General features: G+C 47.8%; 1 protein-coding gene across 1 annotated transcript in view; it reads left to right on the top strand.

The window, feature by feature from the left end:
* The window catches only part of SLC9A6 (solute carrier family 9 member A6), a 906904-nt gene that overhangs the window by 648463 nt on the left and 236704 nt on the right, over positions 1-21737 (top strand). The window contains exon 12 of the mRNA XM_069612818.1: positions 277-430. Within this exon, the coding sequence (XP_069468919.1) occupies positions 277-430 (154 nt within the window). The remainder of the gene's footprint in view (positions 1-276; positions 431-21737) is intronic.

Raw genomic sequence — 21737 nt, 5'->3', positions numbered from 1 at the left:
TAATGTTTAATAGTTTATTTACGTTCACACTGACTTAAAAAGTTCAAACTACTGCATGTGTTCTGTAAACATGATCATTGTGATGATGCACAGTCTCATTTGATTAATCTGCAATTGATTGATAGCTCTTAGATATTATGTATCGTGCCTTAAGCTAAACTTTGCTTGTGTCCAATCAATCATTTTGAGGTAATTCTGGTTTTCTTTAAGCACCATGAATGTTTAACAGATGAAAGAGTTGTGAAAACGTTTCTACTGCTCCCTCCTTTTTCCTAGGCCTACGAGGAGCCATGGCATTTGCCTTATCCATTCGAGACACAGCCACGTATGCCCGACAGATGATGTTCAGCACAACACTTTTAATTGTATTTTTTACTGTATGGGTTTTCGGTGGCGGTACCACAGCAATGCTGTCTTGTTTGCATATCAGGTGAGATGTGAGCAGCATACATTTAAATTTGAACTTAAAATTGTATTGCTCCTTGTACTTTTGTAGACATTTAAATGCTTCATGATGCCCTTCTGTGCACAGTTCTCATAACTTAAATGAATTTTTGCCTCGAGATGGTGAGTTCGATCTGCAGAAAGATTTCAAATTGTGTCTTCCAGATTGAGAAATGTGCATATTCTGTTTCAAATGATGAAAAAAATGAACACAAGCAAAATTCTCGTGCAACCGATTAACCTAGAATATATATTTTGATTAAACCCTTAATATAGGTTTACTGGTCTGCAACATTGGAATGTTGCTAGCACCATTGAATACAATGAGTGTGGTATAATGTATATTTCGGAGGCTTGTGGAATCTGCTTAGATCACATGCTGTGCATAGGCCGACATCTAGTGGAAGCTGCGGAGTATTACAGTTTGTTTTTCGAAACTCGAAAATGGGCGTCGACACAGGGCGTGCCAGTAATACTATCCCTAGTGTGACGTCCACTGTACCCAAGATCCCTCACGCATCTAGGATCCTCAGATTGTTTTTTTCCGCCATACTGGTCGGAAGCATTTTGCGGAGTCCCCTGGCCTTAGCCATACTTTTGCTAGAATTTAAAATAATAATCTATTGACATCCTTCCCCACCCCAACCTCGAACTTCGACACTCGACGCCGGCTGGAGAAGAAATCGACCGTCGGCTGCTGCACGACGGATTTGGGCCTCGGAGGGCCGCTGGCCTTGGCCCGGGCCTGGTAGGCCGCTGGCCTTGGCCCTGCAAGTAGGGAGAGTGGGGGGTGGTACATACTCTACACTCTTGGTATATAGGTACACTTTATACATTTCCTACACTTAACAGCCCGCTGCCTCAAGGTGCTTATGGAGGGTACCCCTTTTCAATTCTGCCCCAAGTGCAGTCGCAAATACTCTTGGGTCGACAGGCACACCATGTGCAATCTCTGCTTGCCGAGGGACCACCCCGAAGCGAACTGCAGAGCGTGTAGTAGGTTTAAACCTAAGACACTTAAGGACCGTTCGACGAAGCGTTGGGCCCACCACGCCAGGCAGGCGGCCATGGCAGCGGAGGGCGCCTTCAGCGATGGCAGCGACGCCATTACGGCGCTGAAAGACAGCCGAGCGCAGGTCCCCGACCTCGGAAGGTCGTCTGGCAGGGCGGCTATGGGGAAGACCTCCGGCGACACAAGCGCTTCACATACTACACACACTAAACACACTAAGTCCAACCGAGACTCGACGATGTCGAGTTCTCGGAAAGAGGCACAGACAGAACGGTCCGATTCGGTGTCCTATGGGCGCTCTCGATCAAGATCGCCGCATGACTCCAGGCAATCATCCACTCTTGCCAAGAGTGCCTCGCTCCCTAGGCTAACAGAAGTTCGATCGTCGGAAGACGAAGACGACTTCCACCCCCAGGCCGCGCTCCAGGAGTCGGAGCCCGCAATTAAAGCCAGCGAGGCCCCACGCTCGAAGGACAGGGACACCTTTCCTGATCCTTGACGCCAGGCGTCCAAAAACTCCGGAGCCACTAAGGGACAGGGAAAACATATTTTTCTATGCACGGGGAGGGGGGAAAACAGCAGAAGAAACTACCTGTACATTCTTCCACACCTGTGAAAGACTCCACCCCCCCTAAACAGACAGACAAGCCCAGGTCTGCTGATAGGTCCACAACCAGCAAAGCTACTCAAGATAAATCCCATAGACTTGCTGAGAGAGTCATTCCCAGTTCCAAAAAATGGTCCAGTGAAGACATAGATAGGGTCATGTCAAGAATGTCTTCTTTGGCTGATTTTTATGATAAAAATCCAGAACATTTCCTCTCATATGATCCACAAGGGGCCACACCCTCAGGCTCTACTGATCCTATCCCCCCGAGTAAGAAGGCCCGGTTTGAAACTCCGAAGAGGTCTTAACCCTTCGAGGTACAACCTTACGCAAGGCCATACTCACGGTATCAAGGAGAGGCTTCCTTTTGTGAAGACCAATAATTTGGTATGTTAGAAGAGCAAACCGGGACGGGCTACTATGGGGATGATGAGGACCAGGAAGAAGAAGAGGAGGATGACCCGGAAACATGCAGAGTAGATTCCCCGGTGGAGAACGAAGCCCCGGTTACCGACTCCCCGGTCGATAACCAACCCCTCCTAAATGAGGTTCTCGCTCGCGCAGCAGAACATTTCCACATTGACACCCACGGTGTGCAGGAGGAAAGGGACTTCGCAGAAGAGTTAGTGGGAGAAAGGAGGCCTGTTGCCCAGACCATCCCTATCCTTAAATCCATTTAGCGGAGAATAGATCCGTCCCTGGTGAACCCAAACCTCACCAGAGCAGTCAATCCCAGGGTTGAAAAACTTTTCAGGGCAGCACAGTCTGACCCTCTCTATATAAGAGGACATCTGAAGCCAGACTCCCTATTTGTCACCAACACTCGTAAGAGGGCTGGGACACCCTTGTCTTCGTCAGAAGCTCCTCCCGATAAGGAGAGCAAAAAACTATACGGTTTCGGCAGGAAGGTAGCCTCAACGTCCGCCTATCAAGCAAGGATTGCTAACTCCACCACCCTGTTGGCCAGCTACAACTGCCATCAGTGGGAAGAAGTCGCGGCACTCATAGCCTCTGCTCCTGAACCGTTAAAGGGCCAATTAGCTCGGATTTCCGCAGAGGGTAGAGCCGTGTCTGGTTGCATTTTGAAAGCAACCTTCGACGCCGTGGGCAACGCAGGCAGATTGATAGCAGAAGCTACTGTTATCAAGAGACATGCGTGGTTACGGCAGTCTGGTTTTAAGGCAGAAACACAGGCATCATTGTTAGACAAACCGGTAGAAGCCGATCTGTTGTTTGGTAAGGCGGTCGAAGACGCACTGAAAAATGCCAAGGACGAATACGAGACGCTCAAATCCCTTGGCCAGTTAACCAATAAACCCCCTAACCAGAGAGGGAATAGTAATTTTCGTCGCCCACGCGGCCAAAATTCCCAGAGTGGATGTAACTATTCCCAGGGGCAGGGTACACAGTGGAACAACAACCAACAGTCTACCCAGGGTTACGGCAGAGGTAATAGGAGAGGTCGTGGTAAAGGCAGAGGCAGCCCCAGCAAGGGAGGCGGCACGCCTCCACCAAAGCAGTGACGCTCAGTTCAGGGTCCCTTCTCACGCAACCCCAGTAGGGGGACGCATTTCAAACTTCACCCAGGCTTGGGAAGGGATCACATCAGACAGATGGGTGCTGTCAACAGTATCCACAGGATATTGTATAGAGCTACTGCAGCGTCCCCGGAACCATCCTCCACGACAAAGAGTACACTCCTTAGAACATAAGAAGATTCTCCTCGAGGAGATCGCCATTCTTCTACAAAAGGACGCGATAGAACTCATCCCAGGACACCAGGTAAACAAGGGTATTTATTCAACTTACTTCCTTGTGCCAAAGAAAGACTTGACAAAGCGCCCAGTATTGGACTTACGCCCTGCCAAAAAGTATGTCAAGCCCCAAAAATATCGTATCACCACGCTACAAGAGGTAATCCCCCTCCTAAAAAAGGGGGATTACATGGCAACCTTGGATATGAAAGATGCTTATTTTCATATTTCCACATTCCCAGCGCACAGAAAGTACTTGCGCTTCCAGGTGGACAGTCGCCACTACCAATTCAAGGTACTGGCCTTCGGGATAGCTTCAGCACCAAGGGTATTCACCAAGGTACTGGCGGTGGCGGCTGCACACCTACGCAGGGAGGCAATCCCAGTGTATCCTTATCTGGACTGGCTCATAACGGGGGAAACCCCAGGAAATTGCAGGACAAACATTCAAAGGACTATCGACCTCCTCCACGAGTTAGGCTTCTCAATCAACGAGAAGAAGTCAAGCCTGGTGCCAAGCACCTCAAAACAATTCCTAGGAGCAATCCTGGATACCCAGGAGGGGTTTACCTTTCCTTCAGAAGAAAGAATTCGGAATATACTACTGCAAATTCTGCATTATCAGTCCGGTCAACAAATAACGGTACGCAAAGTAATGCGTTTACTGGGCATGATGGCGTCATGCATTTACCTGGTCCCCCACGCGCGCCTGCGCATGCGTCCCATGCAGAAATGGTTGGCGAAACTGTGGTCTCAGGCAAGTGGTCAGTGGGACGATCTAGTGGTCGTTTCGCCAACACTGGTACAAAGCCTTCACTGGTGGACAAGAGAGAATCTCGCACAGGGGAAACCCTTTTACGATCCCGAAGTACAGGCAGTAGTCACTACAGATGCATGTCTGACGGGGTGGGGAGCTCACCTCCTCCACCACACAGCTCAGGGTCTCTGGTCTCACTCAGTGGCCAAGAACCACATCAACCTGCTAGAGCTTCTGGCAGTATTCAGAGCGCTTCAGGCGTTTGAGCCCCATCTACTAAACCTGTCAGTGCAAATCCGGACGGACAGCACTGCAGCCATGTTCTACCTGAACAAGCAAGGAGGGCCTCGCCAAATCTGTCCAAGCTTGCCCAGAAAATCTGGATATGGGCACTCAGACGGAACATCTTCCTGTCATCACAACATGTTCCAGGGGAGCTCAATTCCCTAGCGGATGCTCTGAGCAGAGACACCCTCCCAGAGGAACATGAATGGGTTCTTCACAGAGAGGTCGTAGAAGATCTCTTCTCTCTGTGGGGTTTCCCCACTATAGACTTATTTGCCGCAAGCGAAAACAGACAATGTCCAGGATTTGCATCCAGGTTCCCCCAACCTGACTCCCAGGGGAACGCCCTGTGGATGAACTGGTCAGGGATGTTTGCGTATGCTTTTCCACCAACTCCTCTCATCAGGAAATTGGTGAACAAGATGAACAGGGAGTCGATGACGCTCGTCCTAGTTGCTCCCATGTGGGCAAGACAACCGTGGTTCCCACACCTACGCAGGATGGCGGTGTGCAAGCCCATCAAACTTCCAGCCTGTCCCAGCACCAAGGTCAAACAGTGCACCAGCAACCCAACTCAATGAACCTGGCAGCATGGCTCCTGAGGTCATAGAGTTTGAACACCTCAATTTGCCACAGAGGTGTATGGACATCCTAAAGGAATCTAGGAAACCAAACACAAGGCACTGTTACATTGACAAGTGGAAGAGGTTCGTTATCTGGTGCCAGAGTAGACAAATCAACCCAGTTGATTGCACTCCTTCCACTATTGTTACATACATGCTCCACCTGCTAGATGCAGGATTGGTTTTTAACTCACTGAAAGTACACCTGGCAGCCCTCTCGGCTTACACCACTTCCCATAGCAAGGTTTCGTGGTGGAAAGTACCAGTAGTTAAAGCCTTCATGGAAGGAGTAAAGAGACTTCACCCTCCTATTTCAAACCCACCACCAGGGTGGGACCTTAATGTGGTGCTAGCCAAGCTCATGGGCCCCACTTTCGAACCCATGCATAAAAGCAGTCTCAAACACCTGACTTATAAAACGGCCTTCTTAGTAGCTATTACTTCTATAAGAAAGGTCAGTGAAATTCAGACTCTGTCAGTGCAGGATCCCTTCTTTACTATCCATAAAGACAAACTGGTTTTACGCACACACCCTAGGTTCTCACCTAAATTTATATCAAAATTCCATGTAAACCAGTCCATCGAGCTTCCGGCTTTCTTCCAGAACCCGCAAAGCTCGGCTGAGGTGAAACTACACACCCTAGATGTGCGTAGGGCGGTCCTCTACTATGTAAATAAAACCAGACCGCTAAGGAAAACAGATCAACTGTTTGTCTCCGTAGCTACAGGCAGAGAGGGGGATCACATCTCTAAAGGTGCCATCTCGAAGTGGATTATTAACTGTATCCAGCTGTGTTACTCACTCTCTGAAAAGACTCTGCCTTTTACGCCAAGGGCCCACTCTACTAGAGGCATTGGGGCCACTCTGGCTTTCATTGCAAATGTACCCCTTGACACCATTTGCAAAGCAGCTACTTGGAGCTCTATTCACACTTCTACTCCGCATTACTGCATTGACACCCATTCCAAGGCAGATACACAAGTGGGACAAGCGGTTCTAAGACACTTATTTGCTCATGACCCTTCTCACATCCCACCTCCTTCTGGTACTGCTCGCTAATCTATGCACAGCATGTGATCTAAGCATATTCCACAAGCCTCAGAAGGGATACATTACTCACTGTAATCGTATTTCTGATGCTTGTATCTGCTTAGATTCACATGCGACCCACCCTTCCTCCCCTCCGAGAGAAGGCGCATGATTGCTTGTAGTCTTACCTTTCTGTCTATCTGCTTGGATTATCTGTACTCACGCTACTCCTCATGCTACCTCATGTCAGAAAAAATACAATCTGAGGATCCTAGACGCGTGAGGGATCTTGGGTACAGTGGACGTCACACTAGGGATAGTATTACCGGCACGCCCTGTGTCGACGCCCGTTTTCGAGTTTCGAAAAACAAACTGTAATACTCCGCAGCTTCCACTAGATGTCAGCCTATGCACAGCATGTGAATCTAAGCAGATACAAGCATCAGAAATACGATTACGGTGAGTAATGTATCCCATATATATGTGTATGCAGCCATACTGGCCTATATATATTCCCTTCACTGTAACTTTCTGTTTCTCACTTGTCTGTCTCTGTATTAATGGAAACAATGTTCTAATGGCAGCTTTACTCTTTGTGTTGTTCTTGCCTACAGCTCATACATAGATGTCAAGATGTGGGCATATACTGGCAGGTACAGCCATTGGCTGAAGGCTACAATGATTAATTAATGATTGAAGGCTTAGTCTTCACTTAGTGATGTTCAACATCCATCCGCTCTCATGGGTCCACATAAAGAACAGACTTTGCACTGTTCGCTGCTCTTTGAAAACTAGCAAACTGCACCTTCCAATTACCCAGATTATAGTACAGTGACTATGGGGATTGAGTGGGCCTTCATATTCACAGGACATAGGGCTCTAGTTTCTGGCCTTTTCCAGTATCCACACATGCTGAGGCAGTGGGTATAAACTTGGTGAGGGCTTGAAAAGGGGGTATTCGTTAGGCATGCAAAGGGTTTACTAAAGCAGACATATGCACTTTTGGCAAAGAGAAGATAGTATTTTAGGTGAAGCTGGAAACAAAGCAAATTTTCTTGGTGTGAAGTCTTCCTACGTGATTTTAGATGCCTCTCTGTGGAAGGAGATGGGAATTGCAATGCACATTTAATCAAGTTATACAAATCCTGAGCATACATGCTTGGAATGAATCTAAGGTGCACAGAACATAGCATTCCTGGGAAAGAAGAAGAATTTGCTCTTGTTGCCTGACATTTATGAGCAAGGGCAATTTTTGTATTCGGAATGGGATATGTTGGGGGTTTGGTGGATATGAGAAATGGGATTGCATCTATTTTGTCCACAGGTGGTTAAAAGCCCTTATATGGAGTATTTGTTCTTTAGGAGACAGGAAAGCTAAGCTCTGAAACAAATACAGAGTCATCCTTTCCACATGGCTCTTTGCAGTGCTGTAAGGGGGCTTCTCCAAGGCAAAGGAAATTGACAGCGTTTCACTTCCATCCAAATCCCCACAATTCCAAAGTTAATGTGCTTCCGCCTTCCTGAAATTTCAATCCTCTAACCATAGTAAAAAATGCCATGTCACTGTTATAAAACCTTTCCATACTGGCTGCCCCAATTAAGTCCAGTATGGCTGCATAAAAACACTATACATGTTGTCTTTGCCCATAATGCCAGCAAAAGAATGTTATGCCAATGTAAGGAAACATATCCATGTTGGCAGACCAATATCCTCATGTTGAATACTTACTTTGACTTTGCCCATAATGCCATACTGTTTTAATGTGAAACTCTGGGTTCTCCACATGAAGTAAACTGCCTCAATAAAGATCTATAACACTGTGCTTCCTTATTACAATGGTGACAAGCGAGCGTGGGACCAGGAAGGCCGAAAAGAACCCTGACTGATCAAATGGGCAAGCTGCTTAGTATAAAAAAAAAACTGCAGACTGAATGGCTACCGCAGCTATACAGGCAGTGAAGTGTACAAGATGAACCTGAGTTTGGATGCACTTTGGAAGTGTGGGCAGCTTATCAGAATAGAAGTGGACTACGGCAGAATAACGGGAGGGGATGAGAGTACGGGCTAGCAGTGGTCACTAAGGCAAACGTAGGGAAGAGGCAAAGAAGGCGGTTGCTAAGCAACGCATGGACCTGACACCATTACGATGGTAACACCTTAGCAGTAGTGGGAGGACCGCAGCCACGTTTGGGCAAGAGGCAGAGACATTTTTATGGGAGGGCAAAAGGGGCACTTCCCCCGGGCCCTCACCTTGGAGGGGGGCCCCACAAGGCTGCTTAATCTAAAGAAGATTCCATTCTTCAACATACTTAAATAACACACGCCAGGAGATTTTATGGCATGCTGCTGAGGCTCTAAACCCATTGCCGTCTGTTTTGACAAATACATTCTTCCTTCATCAATTCACCATGTTAATGCTTTGTGTTCACTGTGGTATACATAATTTGTGTGTACCTTATGGCGCAAGTCCTGGAGCATTCTTTCCTTCCTGTGGGAATTATGTTGATCATGTGCAATAGTCAAAGTTTAAATGCATATTGATAAATTGAGTGCCACTATGGTTCCGAAGTTAGCTCAGTGTGTGAAGCAGTCATTGTAGAGAAGAGATGTGTTCAAATGCAAAATTAGCATAGCACATTTCTGTAAGGATGGCTGCGCCTTTGCTATGTCTGAAGTTTATAAACCTGCCGGCATATGTACCGAAATTTCTTGTTTCGTCACAGCGTACGATAAGACCTGTCTCATACTGAGTGCAACATCCATTTCTAAGAACAAAGGGAAAAAAAGACCAAAATAAACCATCAGTTACTCCACAAATTTAAGAAACGGCAACAACTCATGCTCACACACAAATGTATAGGTACTTGTCTCGGTATGAAAAAAGTCAGCCTTTGTGTAAGGAGTGAAGTGTACACTACAAAAGGTCATAATCTACAATCCTGGTGACTCGCACTGTAAAGTAAAAACGGAGAAAACAAGTACTCATCAGAGGACACAGGTAAGTACATGCATGTAATTACAGGAGAGATCTCCAAAAGGCTGAGCCAACGGAGGGAGAAAATTGAAAAATACGAAATCGTAGGTCTACTGTCACAAATAGTAGACTAGGTTGTGTGAGAAACCTGAGGGTATCCTCACTCCTACTCCCACTGGATCATCTTCTCAGGTGGACAAGGAAAGGCCATCGCTTTTGGATCCTGATGCTGTGGTTGGAGAAGCGAGGGAGTATCACTTGGGTGGAGGGTCCTTTGGGAGTGGGGTACCCACAGCAGTCATGGTATCCCCCTTTCCTTATTGAAAACCAACCTAACTCTCCCCTCTCTCTAACCTACTGTGAAGGTCAGGCTTGTCCCTCTAACTACATTCAAGCAAATCCAAATGAGAAGTCATGCATGCAACCTGTCAAGTGGTTGCAGGTGTATGAGGAGAGGCAGAGAGCAGCAAGAGGATGACCAACAGAGAGGCCTTTGTGGGAGAGACCAGCAGAGGATCTGTGTGTGAGGAGGCAGCCATGGTGGGACCTGGAGGAAACTAGGATGCCTTTTGAAGCCCCAGAGGACCTATGGAGCCCAGGGCAATATGGACCATAAGACTTCCACAGGTGTGAGAGCCTCTGTGGTTGGGAGAGAGGACAGCGTCCGCATTCGTGGAAGAAGAGCGGAGCTTCTGGCGTGTATAGGGAAGCACCCGGAGTGCGAGCGGGGCATGCAGTGACCGGCCACCAGCCGGCAAAGCAGAAGAGAAGCAGCAAGGCCGCCGGAGAGGAACACCGAGGACCAGTGAATGCAGGGAAATTACACTCTAAGCTGGGGTGCTCCTAGGGGCTACGCATAAGTAACAAAGTGCCGTATGAATCAAATTGAACACTGAACTGAATGAAAACCTGAAGCAAAGTTAAATCAGCATATTGTTTAACGAACTGTATGAAAACTTTGCGGGCAAAGCCATTAGCTGATGAAAGTTAAAAGGGAGAGTACCCATTTGGAAAGCAACCTATGAACTAAGAGCACACATATGAAAGTGCATGACAGAAGGGTGGGGAATAAAAACAAGTCCACCGCAGAGTGAACTTTATGAATGGATACAGTGCGGCAAGGCCAGGCATGAGATGTATGACATGTTACGGCAAAGCTAAAAATCTAACCAGGAGAAGTCAGAGTGTGATCCTGAACCTAAAGCAAAGAGGCCGACAATGAGAAGCTAAGTTAATGTGAATCTGTACACAGGGGCAAATACAGAAGAACCTGTGTGGGCTGAAGAGCTTAGGGTTCCTGGTTGCGGGACCTGTTATTAGTGGACCGTGTGGTCTGACAACTGCGCCTGCACCAGGGAGCCCTAATATTGTGAAACTCAGAGACATTGTGAAATGCACCAAGAAGGAACAATGTAAGTGAACTGCTGATGCAATCCAGAAGGAGGAAGGGACCTGGAGTTGGGTTGAACATTGAGAGACTGAAACAAGTACAAGTTGCTACATTAGTCTTGGGGAAGGGAACCCTGAGACTTGGTGAACTGCATGTGCTGTCTTGAGGACGGAGAAAGGTACAGTCGGTGAACTTGGGAAAGGTAATGTGGTGACTTTTGTGGAACTTTCTTGAACTTGGCGAAGGGGAGCTGAAAAGGAAATTAAGAGCTGCAAGAAGCCCAGCACTTTGTTTTGATCACCATTTTTTTGTTTTGATCACCATTTCTTTGATTATTGACCTCCATACACACTGTTTAGCTTTAGATGTGAGGGCAAGGATAGGTTTTGGACACACAGACTTTTAAGTCAAACTCTTTGACACACAGTTTCCTAAGTTTTGTTCAGGTAGGCAAATCCCACCTTAGCATAGGGCAAGTTAGGCCTTCAACCATACCGACGTTTGATTTATTAAACCATTTGATTTTGAACTTTGAATCTGTTGTCTGTGGGCGTCATCACAAGTCTGGCGGTAATCCCAGGCAATTAATGCTGAGTGGAAATAGTATTACCGCCAGGTCATGCGGCAGAATTAGCGCTGCATCATTACCTGGTTGTAACTGCACCGAAATATAGGCTACTGTCGAAGATCCCGGCGCTATTAGTGCCGGCAGAAATTGCATCACCGCCTGAACGGGAAGCATCACGGCAGCCATTTTGAAAAACACAATCCATTAATGTATCTATTTATTTGATTTAATATACATATAGCAATCATGCTTTGTATATACAACATAAAACATGATAAAACTGAAATGAAAAGAATTAGAAATGTACATAATTAATTACATACATCACAATATAAAACAATATAAACAGTATCGGTCCTAATACCATCACCACAATACATATCATCTGCTTAGTACCAGAAGAAACGAAATTAAAAACAATTCCAATTTCTTCTATATCAAATAGTCACAAAAATCTCTCTGCATTTCCATTAAAATGTAACCATAAAATAAGTCAAGTTAAGATTATTCCCCTCCATGAATTGCGACCATAGTGGAGCTAACTGTACAGTCGATTTGATTGCTAAACATTTTCAATTATTTTTACCTTAGGTTACTGAGGCCCTCACATACAAACATTATATGTTCCAATGTTTAGATGACATCTTCTCTGCATAGACATTCGGCAAGAGGAATGCCCAGATAGCCACCCTTAATCTCGTGGATTTCACTAAAATTACATTTTAAAAGCAGGTATGGTTGAATTACTATCTGGAAATGCCGTCAGATATACAGGTGTAGATACCAAAGCGTAATAAAAGGACCACTATTTGCTGTTGAGGCTAACCGTACAAGATGATTTGCGTGGCTTATGTATTCAGCTTCAGTTTCCACCTACGTTTAATAGTTTGGACCACGGTGGGACTCCTGAGGCCATTCAGCCCAAATTGCCACTTGCCACTTTGACAATCGCATGCGCAAACCCAAATTTAGTAAGGGGGACCTGGTGGTCCTCACAGATGAGGTCATTGCCCACTGTGAGGAACTTTATGGCAGTCGCCAACAGAAGACCACTGGGCAGCGCAGGACAGCCATCCGGAATTCCAACTGCCAGAAGGTGACAGCAGTTTCAAGCATAACCCGTGATGGAGAAGACTGCCGCAAGTGGTAGAACGACCTGAGGGTCAGGGTGCGGGGACGGTTGTCCCAACACCGCCGGGATTCCCAGGCGACTGGTGGGAGGCACTGTTGAACCACTGGTACTCCCTGCCTGGGAGGAGGAATGCAGCGCAGTGCTGGTCCTTGAAGGGATAGAGGGAGTCGGCAGTGTGGAGTCTGTGCCAGGAGGCAGGTGAGTCAACCCCCCCAACACAAATGCAAGCACAAATGACAGCCCTGCATAGGATGCCCCAGTGGACAGGGACACAAGTCAGACCCAGACCCAAAAGCTGGGCATGCCAACAGGGCAGAGTGACTGGGTGGTACATCAGCCATCCTCCACAGCAGCCATGAGGCAGGGCACCCCTGAGCGTCACAGCAGTGGGAAGGGCAGGCAAGTGAACCAAACAAAGGCCATGTGCACCACACCCCCACTGGGGCACCCTGTGCCAGCAGGATTGAGGTGCGTGAGTGACCACAACACCATGCAGTAGTCACTCCCGAAGGTTGTGGGCCGAGTAGGCCTGCCCCATGTTGGTATGGCAGACAAGCCACAGGGAAGTACACGTCCCACACACCGCCATGTGTCCAACCTGCTAATCACTGTGCACCACAGTGCAACCCTGCTGGCAGCACAGCACTGCCTCAATAGCTATTAATACCCTTGCTCCCCTCCTCTTGAAGAAAAAAAGTGGTCACAACCAGCTATGTCGTATTTACAGACCATCTATCAGACGCCAGGAATCAAAAAAGAACTTTGGAAAGAGTGTGGAGGAAAAACCCAGTAAGAAACAAAAGTACCCCCAAGTCCAAGCTAGTGACTTATGGAGCACAGAAATGCAGCTAGGTTTTAGGAAGCACCATCTGGAAATCCTTGCTCAACAGAACATCACTACACCTACTCAACCAACTGTGTTGGACAACTACTCCAATAGGTCAAAGGCTCTCCTTGAGGTTCCGCTTTTTGAGCAGTTGGTACCTGCTGTGGAGACCATAAAGAAGGTTGTCCTTGAACTCAAACCCACCACCTGTATCTCAGACATTTGTCCATCTGGGTTAATTCAAGAATCCGTTCACCTTCTTGCGCCTCTACTCCCTAAAATTATTGAAGTATCTTTCATTACATCGGTAGTTCTACCCTACCTGAAGGAAGTCTGGATAACCCCTATTCTTTAAAAGTCCTCTTTGGATGCCAACATTGTTGGTAACTATTGTCCTATCACTAATCTTCCTTTCATTCTAAAAATATTGGACCGCATTGCCTACATGCAGCTTCATGATCATATTGAGCAATATGGCTTTCTTAGTACCCACCAGTCCAGGTTCTGGGCCATGCAAAGCACAGAGACAGCCTTGATTGAGCTTCACGCCAACCTAGCAGAAACCGCACAGAAGGGCAAACCTGCCCTCCTGGTCCTACTGGATTTGTCATCCGATTTCGATCTAGTGGACCATTGACTGCTCTTGACTAGGGGGAAATATTTAGCAAAATGCTCAGATTACGCTACGTCATGACTCGCCTCCTTTCTTGGGCCTAGGATAGCATGTGTGCGGATCAGTAATTTTAAGGCTTCACATGAACTATTATCCTGCAAAGTAACACTGGGGGCTTGCCTCTCGCCCACCATATATAATGTTTATACTCGCCCTTTATTTGATCTGCTTGACAATGCTGGTGTAGTCTATACCAATTACGCTGATACTCCGCTTGTCCTAGAACTTGAAGAAGACTATGACCAAGACCTGCTTATGCGAACCAAGTTTACAACATGATTCAGAACTGGATGACCCACAACTCTCTGGCTCTGAACACTGGAAAAACTGAGCTAATGATAGTGGGCACATCTCAGAGAATGCAGAAACGGGACATATGCTATTCCCACTTCTTGATTTCTGCCTGTCGCATTGCGGTCAGCCCTTATGTTAAGACGCTTGGCGTTGTTCTGGACTCGGAACTTACTATGAACCAACATGTTGCCCAAGTTATGTCTTCTTGTTCATATACCAACAAACTACTGGACAGATTAAACCATACTTGACCACAGAAAACACTGCCTCCCTTGACACTGCACTCATCAACTCTCGCCTTGATTATGGCAATGGTCTTCTTGCCGGCACCTCGAAGAAGAACCTTGATGGTCTTCAAGTGGCACATAATAATGCTATAAGAACCATTTGCAATCTGAATCCGCGCAACCATGTCACTCAACCCAAATGAGATTTCCACTGGCTGCCTGTTCACCACTGTGTTTCTCACAAATTATTGACCTTGTTGTACAAGTGTATCTCTAATAAAGCCCCTGCATATCTCATGAATAGAATCACCACGCCAACTGTAACCTCAGATCATCCGACCACCTGGGCCTCTCTGTGCCACGGTTCATGCTTAAGAGCTTTGGTGGCCACTGCTTTGCTATTCAGGCTCCTATCCTATGGAACGCACTGCCTGTAGCCGTGCGACATGCATCATGTATCACAGGCTTTAAAAAGGTGGTTAAGACTTTTTTTTATTTAACTTTGATTTGTTCCTGGTCCTGTCCCTCTTGCCCCTTCTGCCGATCTCTGATCTTGTTCACTGGACTCTTTTTTTTCTTTTAGCGCACTGAGGCTTAAGGGCGTGTTGCACTCTAAGTGATTATTAACATAACATAGAGCCATGGGTATCACTACATATTATGCCCAGCAGAAATCGCCGTATATATGGTAGACTGGAACGGCCATAGGCGATATTTTTGGAGGGGATCATTTTTTGTGTTTTTGGGAGCGGGGTTGCGGCGGTGTTCCCCGCTCCTTTAAAAATAATGCAAGGGTTTTCCCCGCAGGTTCCATGCCTTAATATTGCTGCAAAAATATGGCGCAATTTTTGTATGGCAATATTTTTGCGGGGGTATTAACACATGGAACCGAGCCATGACAGTGCCATGGACTAAGCCACCATCCCACCATGTGATTGACACCCGGGGATGGGATGTGGGGCCATGAAGGACCACAATCATGCATGTCATACGTAAGCTGCCCCAGCATGGTCACCCTTCCCTACCCACAGACGGGCCGAAGACGGCCAACAGACCAACAGGCCATGGGTCACATACCCATTGCTACAAGCAACCCCATAACGCTGGGCCCATATGCATCCTCTCATGACCAACCATGCCCGTTTGCCCATATGTGTGCGTTCAAACTCTGTACCATAGCAATTGTGCCTTGCGTGCCAGCACACGTGGGGGAACCATACCTGACATTTACTATGTCCCCTACAGGCACTCGCACGTTACAGGAGGCATCGGAGGAGGAGGCATCGGAGGAGGAGGCATCGGAGGAGGAGGAGGACTGGACATTGAAGGTCTGGCCGGCGCAGGCGTTCATTGAAGAGTAGGGGCAGTCTCAACCTCCACCAACATGGCCGCCAACTCAGGACTTGGAGCAGAACTGAAGATGGCCCCCGTGTTTCTGGGATCCCTGGTGGTCTAGTGTTACAGGGTGCAGCCCGAGGCTATAAAACCATGCCTCGGGTCAAACCCTATGCTTAGAGTATCCTCTACTACCTGTGTGACCATTGTAGTGCTTACCACTCCCACTTCCAAGTGCACAGAGGATTTCATCCTTTCCGCTGTTGCCATCTATCTTGCTTACCTGATATCCAGTCAACTCCTGAAGCTCTTCTGTACTCCGGAGCCGTTCCGATTGTAATGCTTACCTGGAGAGCAGAACTCTTCACGGATCGGGCTCTGCAGAGGCTCCAGCTCCTGAAATGAGAGACACGCAAGAGCTCAATAGTCGCAACAACGCCCACTTGAACCTCTCCCTACGAACTCGCTTAACTGCGCATGCTGCTGGTCATCCAGGACTCATCAGCTGTTTCTCCAATCATCTGCAGCGGATCCAATCTGCCACAGCATTTCGTGCATCACGCACCTGCAGACACTAAGGGAGACAAGACATTATTTGCATTATTCGCGCTCTGCGCCACCAACAGACACAAGAACAATATTAACAAGAGACAAGAACAATACAAACCGAGTCGTGCTTCGTGCCGCAAGCTGCTAGAAGTCCAGAGGACACACGCAGCACTATATGAACACTTACCTCCTCACTTCCAGTGTGTCCTATGTGCCGCATATGGCCTGGGCCACTACCTTCAGTGAAGGAACTGGGTCGGATGCTTACCTGGTACCGTCAGTCTTCAGCTCCACACCAAACGGAGAGCCAGTCCACCTGCGCGCCAGCCAGCAAACCTTGGAGGGGTAATAGAAGGGAGGTGGGTGGAGAGTAGGGGAACACATACTAAATACTCTTGCTTGTTTACCCATAGGTCCTCATCCAGGCCCCTCGAAATCCTTGCCAGTGACTCCAAATCCTACCAGGCCACTCCCAACTACACTGGTCACTGGGCTACAGGTCTCCAGTGGTACAGTTGGGAAGGAGTGGTTTGGGAACTTGTCATATCCAGTCCATTTGTTGAGGGCAACACTTCTGACAGTCTAGACCAGGCTCTCCTGCAGGGCACCAGAGGTAAGCGTTACACCGCAAAGGCCCACACAGGCCACACCAAGGCAGAGGTCCCGGCACAATAAGCCGCAGCAGAACATGGCCAAGGCAACGCCGACACCACAGGCCACCCAGAGCACCCGCAGCCAGAGGCACAAACACTGAGGCCACACCTGCTGGCAGGGCGAATGAGGCGCCACAGGGGGACACCAGCTCGGTGTCACCACCTGCCGAAGGGCCACACTCCCTGGAGAGCCTACCATGCTGCCAGCGTTCTTGGAGACCAGAGCCAGAGGTTGATTCTCCCTCATATGGGTCCCCTGCTTTTAGCCCTGGGCCAGTGCACAGCCCCTCACCGACACAGCACACTCCAACACGCATCATGCTGTTACGGAGGCTCGAGGACATGGAGCGCAGACAGCAGGAGATGGAGGAGATTGGCTAACACGCACTACGCACACCTGAAGTCCATCAGGGACAACATCCAGGGAGCTACCCGGAGGGTTGTGCGTGCAATGGTGCGAAACGGGGTCGAGACAACAGCCAACATGTCCATGTCTGCCCTGACACTGTACGCCTAACGAGTCAGAGAAATGACAGAAGGCGTCTTCACTGGCAGAGGCTATCCGGCAGATCAGAGGTTCAACGCCAGCAAAACCTGCGGACAGGCTCTCTCACCACTTCAACAACACCCACAGAGTGGTCGCAGCAGGGCACGCCACAGTGACAGTCACAGCACCTCCTGCCCCCAAAATCACAAGGGGCTGGCAAGGGGGTCAGGGGGAAGAGACCACGGTTTTGGAGGACACTGGGACACTGATTGCCATGAGTGGCCATGCTGACAAGTTGGTGTTGCGAGGTTGGGGCAAGGGGATTGTGTGATGGGGAGTTGGTGGTGGAAGGGGGGGATAGTTGGAGCACTTCATTACATAAAATACCATTTCACTTCACCAGTGGCTGGACATTCCTGATTGTGTCATTGTCCTGTTTGTTTGGGTGGTGTCACAGTTGTGCATGGCTTGTGCCATGTGAAGGTGTGAAAAATTGTCCATCAGTCTCTGGCGTGCCAATCTTCCATCCCTCATGTCATCTCTGGCAATGCGTGCATTTGCCTCAGCCACAGGCATTGCTTCCTCATCCTCATACACACAAGCACAATTTTTCCCACTTTCTCTGGAGCGCACATCAGGGCTCCACCAGCACGGTGGAGGCAGCTGAAACGTGCCTTTAGGGGGCCAAAGGACACTTGATGCACACACAGCTCCTGCTGTGAGCATGGTTGTAGGCAATATCCTGCAGTGTTTGTGGATCACGCACAGGGGTCAATAGCCAGGGTAGCTGTGGGGGATCCGGAGTCCCCTGCATTGGGGGCGGCACAGGCATTACACGGTGTAGGCTGTGGGGGTGGACTCGCACAATATCAGCTCTATGGACTACTTGTGCATTCACATGGGCCTTCATTTCATGATGTGTATATTCCATGTCTGTGCACGCAGTGTCACTCATGTCATGTATTGTTGGTGCTCTACATGCACCCAGTTCCCTTGCTGCAGATATTATGTAAGGTGTCCGTCTGTGACATGTGCAGCAGACATAGTGGTGGTCATGTGACAGTGTATTTCCACTGTGCATGTGGCATGCTGGGTACCCCATGGGCCCTCCCTGGGCATGTGGTGCCAATGGGTGGGTATTGTGGGTTTGCCGCACATGGCTGCGTGGCTGTGATACTGGCAAGGTTTTTGTTGTGTTGTGTGGGGCAATGTGGCCATTTGTCAGCATTGATCTGGTAAGCGCATGTTGCATTGTGGTGCCTGTAGTCATGTTGGTGTATATGGTTGCTACTGCATGTGTACTACTGCTTCTCCATACAGGTAAGTCTGACATGTGCATGCTCCCTGGCCTGTTCTGTGATGGTGGTGTGGGAGGCAATGAAGTACAGATTTCCCATTCACTTGTCATCCCATCCTATGTGTAGTCATTTGCTGCCCCCCAAACCTCCAATTTCGGCATGGGCTTCATGGCGCATGTGTGCTGGCTTTTCTGCTCACCCTCTATCCAGGTCTGTTGTCCTCTGTGCTTCTCTATGTATCCTGGCAGTGTGCTGTTCTGTAGGAACATGGCATTGTGGATGGAAGTAGGGTAGCGGGTACAGCAGTGGGTGATGTACAGGTTTGGTTTGCAGGTCACCTGCTCATTCAGGAAGTGGTTACAGCACACCATGGGCACAGGCCAGGGCAGCGATCACATTTTCCATTTGGGAAATAGCATGGAACTGTGCCCTCATGGCATTAACCGGGGCTGCGGTGGTAGGCAGTGAGATGTGCCGTTGCACTTGCCGCAGGAGGGCTTAAAGCACCTGGACTGCACTGTGCAGAATGTGGGCTGTGCCAATGCCGTGCATCATGGCCACAGATTGCTGGAAAGTGCCAGTTCCAAGTGATTGTAGGACGGACACTAGTTTCAGCAGTGGGGACATAGCTGTCTGGATGTTGATCCTGCTCTCTGTCGTCCTGTGTTGTGGTGCGCAGCTCTGTTATGGTCTTCACGTTTAGGCGGTACAGAGTGACCAACTGGCTGTTAGTGATAGTCCAGTGTGAGGGCCTAACCCTGTTGATCGGTGCACGCCTTGCTTGTGCTGTCCTCCTCCCTTCCCCCCTGTACTCCCTGTGCCCTGGCCTGGTTGTCCTGCCTCTCTATTTCCAGGAACAGCATGAACAGCTGCCTGTCCAACTCACAGTGGCTAGTGGCAGCATGGTGTTGGAAACTGGATTTGGGGTAGAGGTGTGCCTTATGTAGCCCTCTGGGGTGGGATCACCTGTGGCTTCATTTCAGGTACCTGTTTTCATTGACGTCCAGTTAGAAGCTGGAGGTAACTTTGCCATGTTTTCGGCAGTATTTGCGCCGGTTTTTAGACATGGACTTGTGATGCGGCTGTGTTTGTGCCTTGTGTAGTCGGCTGGGATAGCGCCAGCTGTAATGCGGCCGCTGTGATGGCACAGGCTGCTTTTACAGTCGGCTGTATTTGTGTCGGCTCATGACTACGGTGCGGCATTGGAGGCACTAATTCCATTACCACCACTTTTAAGGGTTGCCACCAGACTTGTGATGAGGCCCTGTGTCTTGCTTCATGATGCCTTCACAGTTGGTAAAAAAAAGTCTCTGAGAGATTAATTAAAAGGCCTGCTGTGTAAGCTTCAGCGAGATGTGAAGTCACATAAAGGTGTATGGTGTGACTGAGAAGGTCAAAATTATGTCATTGTACATTATTTACAAGGAATGCTAGCTGCATACTAGAATAAAGAAATGAGTAAACAAAAGAAAAAAGCTTGAAGGGGACACTGTACAGAGTCTGTGTTAGAAGGAACTAATAGATCACAGGACTGATAGTCAAAAACCAAAAGATGTCAGGATACAGGCATGGTTATAAAACACCTAACAGCTATTGTGTCGGTGGATAGGTAGCAAAATGACAGGACAGGGGGAAATGAGCAAAAAATACATACAGGCAATCAATAAGACCTCAAACAATAATCAAAAGGCTGACTGTTAATAGAAAATTAAAGGAATCGGGTCAGATTTAATTCACCATTGATCCCTGGAGGGGCCCAAGAGTCCAAATGGTGTATCCTAAAGGCTTCTCTACAGTCGAGTTTGATATGCATGTCATGACTTCCAGAATCTGAACACATATTTGTGCCAACTGGTGTCGCTTGTCTTTGAAATGTCTTGTAACAGGAGAATGTGTGTTGCCAGTACATATATTTGACCGAAGCTCATGCCAACAAGCCTTGGCTGTGCGTCTAGACTGTCCCATGTAGTATGTCCGACATGGACATTTGATGGCATAATTAATATATTCGCAAGTGATGAAATCAGTAAGATTAATCTTTTCGCCTGTCCTTAGAAGGTGCTCAATTTCTCCTTTGATCACATATCAACAGAGAAATGTAAACATAGGAAGTGCCACATTTGTTAACCAATCTTCGCTTGGACTTGTTGGAACCCTTTGTGTCAAGTAGCAGGTTAAGTAATTTATGATTGCGTTTAAATGTGAAGACAGGTCAGTGCCAACACAAAGCTCTGAGATTGCTCTTCGTGGTAATGATGTTCTAGTGTCTGGAGATTATATTCCTGATTCTATTAGTCTGTACTGAGTAGTAGAAACAAAGCTCAGGTCGGAACTATTCTTTCTGTTTTGTTTTGTCTGGGTAGATGCTCTAGGTATGGCAGAGACTTTATCTTTCAAGAGGATGATCTCATATTTGTTTCCACGCTGTTGGAATTTTGTTTATCATTTTGTAAAGGGCCATTCTGTATTGCTCATCTTCGCTGACTATTTTCTTCACCCTGAGAAGCTGGCTATCTAGATGGTTCCTGATGAGTTTGGGGGGGGGGGTCGAAGTTTAACCTGTGTAGCAATTTATTCCTATTAATCGGTTTTGTACATAATGTTGGTTTGAAAATCTACAGTGTTGGGTGTGACTAATACATCAAGAAAGTGTATTTCAGGAGACCCAATCTCTATAGTAAACTTTATCCTAGGGTTGATGATGTTAAGATAACCTAAGAAATCAAGGGACTGGCCATTCTAGACCCCAAAGATATCAATGTAACTGAACCAGTAACCGAGATATTTGTGCCAAACAGACGACTCACATAGGTATACT

This window comes from Ambystoma mexicanum, chromosome 5p, assembly GCF_040938575.1.
Source record: "Ambystoma mexicanum isolate Mex_15411 chromosome 5p, UKY_AmexF1_1, whole genome shotgun sequence".
NCBI lineage: Eukaryota > Metazoa > Chordata > Amphibia > Caudata > Ambystomatidae > Ambystoma > Ambystoma mexicanum.
Note: the sequence above shows the minus strand (reverse complement) of the source record. Positions and strands in the feature narration are given on the sequence as shown.